We start from the raw sequence: 10,000 nt of genomic DNA, 5'->3' as shown, positions 1-10,000 counted from the left end.
GGGTGACAAGTCTGTGCCGCAATATTACACATAGGACAGCACAAATACACACACACACACATACACCCACACACATGCAAAATTCAAGATCGCTCAGTGCCGTGAGTTCCGTGTTCACTCTGTCGCCGCTCCGTCAATCTTTCTCCTATTGTAAAGAACATTATATCACTGAAAAGCTGAGCTCAATACCTTTCCAATGGTGTATCGATTATCGCGATAGATTTACTTTTGGAGTTACGAAAGTGTGTGTCTATGCACTGCGATGTGCTGCGCAAATCTCATGACGTCTATAGACGTCATTAGCAGTTTGGCATACAGCGCGCATGACGTCTATAGACGTCATTAGCATGGAAAGGGTTAAGGCCGACTCCGCCAAAATCGGCCTTTTCAAACCCCACCGGGACTGTTTCAGATGAATGGACCATGAAGAAGCGGATGAAAGCAAATCTGAATTACTCTCCTGGCCAGCCCTAGTGTATGCCCAGACAGGACAGGTCCTGAAGTGTACAATTCTTGACCTTGTCTTTCTCACTCACCATTCACATAGATCCATTGACCTCCATGGATTTTATTCACGGGACCAGATACCTCCACCTTGACAAAATAGCTAATGGAACAAGCATTCCCGTGAAACACACACACGCACGCACGCACGAACGCATGCACACACCCACACAGAAAAGTCAGTGACTTCTGGTAGAGTGAGCAATGAAGTCTTTCTCCGTAGCAAACAAACTGCACCACAACCTAAAAATCATGTCTGTAGAAAGGGAAATGCTACTGTACAGGATATCACCTAAATACCATAAGTATTTTATATATCTTACATACCCGCAGACCACCCCCTCCCCCCCCCCCCCCCACCTGACCCCGACACACGCCACCATACACACTAACACAGACGACCCCTCCCCGCACGCATATACGCACGCATGCGCACGCACGCGCACACACACAAACACACACACACGTACACACACACACACGTACACACACACACACACACACACGTACACACACACACGTACACGTACACACACGTACACACACACACACGTACACATACACATACACACACGTGTACAAACGGGCGAACAACGGATTGCATACCGGCCAGCTGTACTGAAGGAGTGCTTCACCATTGGTGACTGTTGTGTGTTAAGAGTAGCGGAATCCTTCTCGGAATCCCCCTGATAGGTGAACTGCCAGGTATAGTTCAGGGCAGGATTTATCTGTTAATGTTCAGAGACACGACAAACAGCAGCACAATCACAACCTGGTTGCAACAACATTCACTGGCTTCAGGGAAAGACACAAACGGGAAAAGTCTGAAGAAGAAATCGCCTGTCACCGGCGGGACTCGAACCATGGACCTTGGCTTGAGGCCGGCGATGCTCTAACCACTGAGCCATGGTATGGGTATACAGTCAACCGCCTTAATAACGACAGCGGATATGACGCTTGTTTCGTTCTTTTTTATTTTGCTCCGAAATAGTTGGAGTGATCACTGCAACTACATGTTGTTCACTATTGTGCATGATTGTACAGTAATCATCATACATGTACACGTCCCTGCAGGTGACTCCAAAAGGCTTATTTTTCAAATTTATTTCCCTTGCATATTGACTTTATAGTTCCTTTCGGTTGCGATATGAAAATAAAGTACACATTGGCATAGAGCGGCTCAGCCTGAAAAGAGCTTCATTTTGATATGAATGTTATACCATACAAAATATGAATTCACATACTGTAATTTCACAAGTTTTCGGTGTACTTTTATTTTTGGTACTTTCGGTGCGTCTGTTTCATACATAAAATTTCAATACGCCAAACAAACGCTAACACACGTAATCCAATAGGAAACTGCTTCTCCGTACCTAAAATTTCTGTTCACCTAACCTGGTCCTTTGCCCTCATACCGAAAATATTGAGCACCTAGAATTTCTGAAATTAGAGTAGACTCAAATGGGACTTCGGGTTTAAGGACACTTCACGAATCAGCTCGCTCCGCTTGATAAGTTCGTAAAAATACGTTATGACGCCAGCATTCAAGTAGGCAGGAAAGCGCGAGCTCCCGCGTAGGAAGCGACACACACTTCCCCAAGTATCGCCAAAGTTGCACACACCTGTTCTTCATATGATGCTAGTGTTCCTAACAGTGGGATTCAAACACTACAATCCATTTCTTGGAAACTTACCCGCTACGTTGCTAAGAGCATATAACACTGTGCGTCGGCGAAGAACTGGGACGGGGCGGGGGTCAGCCTCCCACTTCAAAAAGCAGCCTGGACCGGTCTTATTAACATGTATTACAGTCTATGCACGGTTGAGTCACCGTGTATACATTGGTATGCTGTGCTTGGTGAAATTCTAGCATGGCCATTCTTCAGCGTCAGACAGTACAGTGCTTAAAGGGCACATTTGAGGAATGGCAGTACGAACAATCGCACCCACCACCTACCGTATTTTCCGGAGTATAGTGCGCACTTTAATAGATGTGCTATTTTAGGCCCTAAATCGCAGGTGCGCACTATGCTCCGAATATGAAATGCATGTACTTCAATGAAGATTGAAGTGCGCACCCCCAATGAAGATTGGGGGTGCGCGTTATACAAAGGTGCGCACTATATTCCGAAAAATACGGTACCCAATGCACATACAGTACACAGCTTACGATCCAGTGCTTACATTCTGAGGTATATTGGCAGTGAAGAGGATAACTGTGTTCTTTTGAAGTGGGCTGCTGCCAAGGTAGGATTGAACGTCAATGGGCACCTTCCCGGTCAGCAGTTCTGCACATGGCCACACCCACCACGCAAGCACAACGCAGACAAACAAGCATCCACAACAGACGCTATCACCAAGAGTACACGAAAACCAGAGTGTGCAGCTCGGATGGGTTACTGTCACGGCGGAATTCCGTGATTACATCATTTTAGTGATGTAGTGCATACAAGCAGGATTCAGGCAGGTCTCTTTCTGCACAACTGCAGCTCAGTTGTACGCACTGCGCCATTTCCCGCCTCAGATCTGCGCCAAATATGATGTAATCACGGAATTCCACCGTGACAGACACCCATAGCAGAAAAGGCCCCAAGCTGCACACTCTGGTTTTCATGTACTCTTGCTACCACACAGGCACCATTGTTGCCATGACACCCTCCTCCCCTAAAGAGTGTCGTACGATTCCTCGAACCGCACTCTGCCCGTCCACGTGCACCGTACACACTTCACATTTGCCCTATTTCCCCCCTGCCCTGGGATGCCTATTTCCCCCTGCCCTGGGATATGCCTATTTGCCCTCTGCTCCAGGCTTGTATTCAAAACAGGTTTCTATAATAAGACAGGCTTCAACACAAGACACTACGGTATGCGCCATGGGACAAGACAATAACACGCCGCAACTCTTCTTGTTGTACGGTTTGGAAAAAATAGCCCATAGAACCATGCACGGGTGTTTTAAAGAAGGGAACAACAGGCCGCATGTGCTTGCAACGTACACGTGTAAAAAAGAAGAAAAAAGAAAAAAGTGTGCTGTGACCAGGATTCGAACCTGGGTTACTACGGCCACAACGTAGGGTCCTAACCACTAGACGATCACAGCTTGCTATAGGAGCACACGCTAGGTATTGCAGTACAAGAAGTATTCATCACTGAGCCAGAAGACTATGCAACCTGAACACATCAATGTTATACAAGTCCCACACATGCCATAATTCTTAACGGCCACTGTCAAAATTTGTTGATCTACTATGTTTGGAAAGTACTCTGTCGTCCACAGCACAGACAAGACGTAAGTACAGACACACTTCGGTTTCATTAGAAGTCATGTTTCGGGGCCATGCGACTCGACGTCGACAGCGAGTTTTCACCAGTGGAGAACACGCATGCACGACTGTAAGCGCGCCTACTCTATCTGCAGTAGTACAGTTGTGCACAGTGAATTCCAACCAAGAGTGCTCATTCGACACCTGCAATTCCCACGACCTTGACACCCTGGAAGTGGCATGAAAGCGGCCGGGCGTACACATGAAAAAGTACAATGATGTACTAGTAATCGGAACTCGTCCAGAGCGTCAGCCGGTTTGCGCTTTGGGTCGGATCTCACCGAGCACAACTGTACCTGTGAATCACACTACATGTGCATGCACGCCACGACATGTACATCACTACATCATGCTTACACTGACCAGCTAACACAGGTAACGGTTACAGACTGATCTAACAGAGACTATCGTGAATGGAGTTGTCATTGTGTTCAAGATTGTCGTTTCTTTTTCTTTAAAAAATAATAATTTTTCTTGCATCTTTTTTGGCGCTACACTCTGCGTATATATACTGTTCCTGTGTGGCTTCCACTGTATTCATTGTTCAGTCCGTGCGCCAGGCCACTGAGTGGGCCGTTTTCATTTTCCTGGGTCCGATCCCGCGGGAAAAAGTCTGCACAAAACTGTGTTGGTGAAGATGATGACGACAATGGCAGTTGGCGGTGAAATTTGGCAATTGTTTTGGCCTTTCTCGCGGCCTGTCTTCACTCCTTTGCCTTTGCAGCAATGGAAGATGATGAGTTCAATATTGTGCTTTGACGCCGAGTAGAAAATGTGAATCGCAAACGCCGTCTTGGCCTTTATTTATGGAAGAAACTGCTCTCCCCGATTTGCTGGTTTCGCCGACTGGCATCGAGAAGTAGACGAGCTGCGCTTTCCAAGAGCCGCGGACACCAAGCTCTCATGGCGGATCTTAGTAAGTACATATTGTTGTGTAGTGAGATGATAATGGTTTGAGCATTCCTGCCTGGAATAACCGATGGCACTAAGTGGAATCTCAATATTGTTTTTTTAGTATTTTTACGAGCACAAGTGTTGCCTTGTTGAAAATAGCACAACAACAACAAGAAAGAAGCATCCAAAGGAATACGATGTCATAAATAAATGTGTTCTCTTCCCGTTTAGTGTGCCTGTGCTTAGGATGGTACTGTTGAGGAATCCGAAAGTGCGAAATTTGTATGTCTTTATACTCTGTATATTGTAAAATTTGCATGACATTTTAGTGGGTATGGACTTGTAGTTGTATTCTCTTGAGATGTACCGTCGTTGCTGCTGCTGCATGGCTGCGGATGGACATGCTGGCCTTTATTCTTTTTCGAGATTATCGATTGAAACGAACCGAATGCTGTCTCGTTTCATGTACGTCGCTGACGCAGCTCCACTGCATTCATATTTTGGTGGCTGAACCAAGAGTCCATAGCCCCAAGAGCATGCAACTTTGCACGAGGGGTCTGAAGGGGCTTGCTGCCCACATTACGTAGCGACAAACTGGGGTACCGGCTGGGGCAGTGCGTCAACGATCTGCTGTGGTTTCCAGATTCAAAGCGCGCTTTTTCTCATAAGAGCCTTATGAATGTTTGTGTGCATGGTGTATCGCATGCAGACACTGCCTCGAACCTGCTGTGTTTCTGTGTGAAACCGATCCACCAGGGGTTAATAATCCGGGTTACGTCCTCTTGGCAGAACTACCGGCAGTGATGCCCAGCTATGCCAACATTCTAAAGCGCGATGCATGATATCACTTCTGCGACGCGCGACGATGCGATTGAGAATTTTTTCTGCAAATTGTTGCAGTGAGTGCTGCTTCACTGGAACCAAAATATGGTTCAAGTGAAGCAGCATCCACTGCAATTATACTAATAGGGACAACCAAATCCACTTCCATGGAGTTCAGTGTATTATCTGTATAACATTGGAAAAGTATAGTATATAAAGAGCGGAGCACTTTTTCCATTGAATTACTTTCTGTGTTTCATGCATTATTCCTACTGTCGTTAAAAACTTAAAATACTGCCTTATCTTGTGCGATCTGTGTGTCTTCTCAGGTAGATCGTGCTCAAACGCGTCTTGGCATTGTGTGAGAACAGCACGAAGAGGACCCAGGGTATTAACGCGTCTTGGCATTGTGTGAGAACAGCACGGAGAGGACCTTGGGTATTGCATCCTTTCCGCAAAAGGAGAATGACTCGCTTCTTTGTGCTAGTGTGCAAACATCCATGTGTTCTCCCAGTACTGCTGTTAGCTCAGCCAGAGGATTATCGCAGATCTGAGTGTGGCAAGCGATCAGCTGTAATAGCTTTGTTGTGAATGCTTGCACTGCTGTCAACTATTATCCATTCTAGCTGTGCCTCGTAGCACTTCTTGCAAAAGATATCATTCTCTGCTATTGTCATGTTCTTACTCCTTGGAACTGCTGAGACCGTTTCATAGTGGGAACACTTCATCTGTGCCTGTTTGTCCATAACTGTCTTACATGTGCTGCAATGCCGTCTATATTGGCTCGGCGTGCACTTTTGAGCTCGTCCGCTACGTTCCGTTTCATACACTTCTGTAGTAACACAATGAAGATTCTCAATGACAGTCCTTTACACGGCCAACGTATGTGGATATTAGTCTGTAGGTGGCTGCAATTTGGGTTTTTGTCTTTCGCCGTTCACTATTTTACCAAAATATTCCAATATTCTGCATTTGTCGGATGTGTGCACTGGTGTCCAGACGAGTTGCTTGGCATAACTCGCAGACAGGAATGCATACATGCCCAGGGTGTAGCTGACTGGCATTATTACACCGTCCTGATGAAATTGACTGACTGCAGATGCGCAGATACCACCGGAAACAGCATATGCCGACGACGCTGACTTCATATCAACGTCCCACACATACCTCCGTCAGCTTCTGGCACTTGCAGAGGACATCTTCGACAAGTGGGACCTGAAAGTCAATGTTTCTAAAACGGAATGGGTCAGGATGTACCTTGAACCAGTTTCAGAAACAACAGTGCACCGTGGTCAAGAGCAATGGAGAAGCATCAGGACTCTGGGCTCTCTGTTTGGCACTGCACAAGACGTGACACGCAGGATTGGTCTTTCTGCTGTGGCATTTGGTCGAATGAAGGCGATCTGGTTTCGGCGGCAACATCTACAAACTAACACCATGGTACGACTCTACAACGCATACGTTCTTCCTATCCTCACGTACAGTATTGGCTGCGCAGGCCTCTCTAAGGCACTGGAAGACTCCCTGGATAAGATCCATCGCAAGCAACTTCGGCATATGCTTGGTATCTTCTACCCTCGTGTCGTGTCGAATGATGACCTGTATGAGCTTGCTCACACTGAGCCAATATCCGCTATGGCAAAGCGAGCGAGATGGCGTCTGCTTGGACACATCCTACGCCAGCCATCAAGCAATGATTGCATACGCATCAATGGAGGACGCTGTGAGGCACAGGAGGGGAGCTCCAAGGTCCTGTTTAGTCACCACCCTCCAGCAAGACGTCAAGTTCACCGCCGTCGCATTGAAGACGAGCCGGCACCTAGAAACCCTAAGAAGTTGTGCAGTTGACCGGCAGAAGTGGAGTAACATTTGTTCTGCGGTGGTGTGAACACACATGACCGGCTGTGATTTTGGTGTGGACGCACATGACTAACTGTGATGACCAATGATTTCATTTCATTTATCTTTTTTTTTTTTTTTTTTTTTCTAAAAAAGAACTTTGCTGATGTGGTGTATTGGAACTCATGTGAAATCTACACCGTGATTGTTTTCGTCAAATATCATATCTTCTCTTTTCTCTCTCTGCCGCGGTGCTTTTTGTCACTCCATTGTCGTGAGTTCCCTTTGGAACGTAGACGAGAATTATTATTATTATTATTATGTGTTCATTGTGAGTGCTACATGTTTCCAGCTGTCCTCCATAATTATACATGTAAATAGCAAGAAAAACAGAGGTTAGAAAATTGGTCGGTGTGGTGTTATTTGGTCTTGGACACCGGCGAGAGACCACATACTAAAAGACTAAGGCTTGTTCTTCTGGATGTTGTAGTGGGTGTTACTACGCGTGCCTGGAATACTTGACGGCACTAAACTAAAGTCCTGCGTAAAGAAAAATTCAAATTTCGACAGTCGCAGAAGACGTGATGCTGCATGGGACAGAAGCACCCCGCGAGAAAATGTTCGAAACTGACGATAGAAGTTTGCCTTATCCGGCGATGGACGGCGTGTCAGGTCTGAACTCGAACGAAAAAGGGCCTTGTAAGGCCCACCTTGCAATGGCTAGAAACTTACAATTTTCAAGAAATAGCTCATAAAGCTCAAAGTCCACTGACTCTGGAAAATATAAAACACGGATAGAGTGCGATATTTTGAATCTGGCGCACGGACTGTGTTACCTGACAATGACCAAGTGCCAAAACGTAAAATAACGGACTTGGTTCGGATGTGCAGCGCTATGGGAATGGGTGTGTCCACCCGAATTCCTTTCACAGATGAAGGTGCAGGAAGCCTCAGTCATTCTTCATAATAATTTTTTACTTTGCTTTTTCTTTAGTTGTTGTGTGAGGTCAGCGATATCATGTTCTGTGATTTCCCGTATAAGACGATTATTACACAATGTTTACACTGACCGTGTGTGTGAACTGTAACCGTGGCGACGTGCGATGTCGCTCTGGAGCTGGCACTCGCTACCACAGTGTAAATACCAGGCCTGCAGGTGTATCACAAAATATCAACAGTGGCAGCAGCAGCAACACGAACAGCAGCATAAGCAACAACAGCAACAGCAACAGCAGCATAAGCAACAGCAGCAACAGCAACAGCCGCAACAGCGGCAGCAGCAGCGCCAGTGGCAGCAGCATCAACATCAACAGCAGATCAAGACCAGCAGCAGCAACATCATCATCAACAGCAGACTCAACAGCACCAACAGTAAAACGCAAATGTCACCGTTCACGCGAAACTCAGTTGAATCGAGTTTGCCACAACCCCAAAAGGAGGACATCAAAGCACTGATGTGCAAACCACAGCATACCTTGTATACACAAAGTAACTCAACTGTGCATAGACTGTAGCACATGAAAATAAGAATGGTCTAGGACAGGAGGCTGATCTCCCCCCTCTGTCTCTCTCTCTCCGCCTCTCTCTGTCTCTTTCTCTCTCTGTCTCTCTCTCACTTACTTGCTGTATTTATGATGGACAGTGCCACCAGGCTGAGACTCTGTGGATGCACCGTCTCCGAACTGCCACCTGCAGTAGCGGACAGGATGGGTCACACAGTCAACACACAACGTCAGTGCACGTGCATGTACACACAGACACAGAGGCACACACATGCACACATGCACACACACACATACATACACACATGCAGAAAATTCAGCCCATGAACTCCGAAGTAAGGCAGTTTGTCGCTGTTAGATTTTTCTCGTGTGCGAATGTGAAACGCACTGAACACTGACACGACAGAAAAAGGACGAAAGTAAAACAGGTTTATTAACCCTATGCATACTGGCCTATTTTACCCAGTATTTTGGCACTCTGTCACACGGACTCACCTGGTGGAGTTTGGGCGCACTGCTCCGAACGTAATTTATTCTCATTTCAGTTCCCTTGGATGGAATTTCATCATCCTGGGCTTGTTGGAAAGATCAGGACCAAGCAAATCCATCCTGGAAGTTCTCAGCTCCATAGCCCCACCAAGGCCACTTCCACCACCTCTCCAAACTGGCCCACCATGCCTCGGAACGAAACAACAAGTCATTCACACATTCGTTTTTGGCTCCTTGCTCAAATTCAACCGATTTTCAATTTTCAAACTGCTCTGCAAAGCTGAGATCCACGCTCTTCATTTTGATGTCCATAACGCAGGAGCTGAGCAAAGGGGAAATCCCCTGGCATGCTCCAAAAAAACTGCGAAGTCACGAACAAAAAATCGCGATCTTTCCATGCGGTGATTTGCGTGTTCATTTTGTCGGCGTTCTGTCAATCTTTGTCCGATCGCGAAGACGTTTATATCTCTGGAAAGCTGAGCTCAACACCTTTCCAACGGTGTGTCCTTTGTGGAGATCGGATGCTTTTTCACGGAGTATCGAAAGTTTGTACACTGGTCTATTCACCATGATGCACATCGCAAACTGAAGCGCGTGTATACGCGTCATCAGAAAACCGGCATGGGG

At 46.5% G+C, this 10,000-nt stretch overlaps 1 protein-coding gene and 1 non-coding gene across 2 annotated transcripts in view; both read right to left on the bottom strand.

Moving 5' to 3' along the window:
* Window positions 1–10,000, bottom strand: part of LOC135821874 (sortilin-related receptor-like) — a 41,810-nt gene that overhangs the window by 6,059 nt on the left and 25,751 nt on the right. Inside the window, exons 18-23 of the mRNA XM_065334875.1 lie at window positions 9,003–9,071; window positions 8,453–8,532; window positions 2,689–2,792; window positions 1,111–1,232; window positions 537–607; window positions 1–11 (exon numbers count right to left, since the gene is read on the bottom strand). The exon at window positions 1–11 is cut by the window's left edge and continues 92 nt beyond it. Coding sequence (XP_065190947.1) covers window positions 1–11; window positions 537–607; window positions 1,111–1,232; window positions 2,689–2,792; window positions 8,453–8,532; window positions 9,003–9,071 — 457 coding nt within the window. The remainder of the gene's footprint in view (window positions 12–536; window positions 608–1,110; window positions 1,233–2,688; window positions 2,793–8,452; window positions 8,533–9,002; window positions 9,072–10,000) is intronic.
* Trnah-gug (transfer RNA histidin (anticodon GUG)) lies at window positions 3,533–3,604 on the bottom strand. The gene has a single exon. It is a non-coding gene; the product is annotated as a tRNA-His (tRNA).

The sequence above is a fragment of the Sycon ciliatum genome, chromosome 7 (assembly GCF_964019385.1).
Source record: "Sycon ciliatum chromosome 7, ocSycCili1.1, whole genome shotgun sequence".
Taxonomy (NCBI): Eukaryota; Metazoa; Porifera; class Calcarea; order Leucosolenida; family Sycettidae; genus Sycon; species Sycon ciliatum.
The sequence above is the reverse complement of the archived record's forward strand: the minus strand, read 5'-3'. Positions and strand labels throughout refer to the sequence as shown.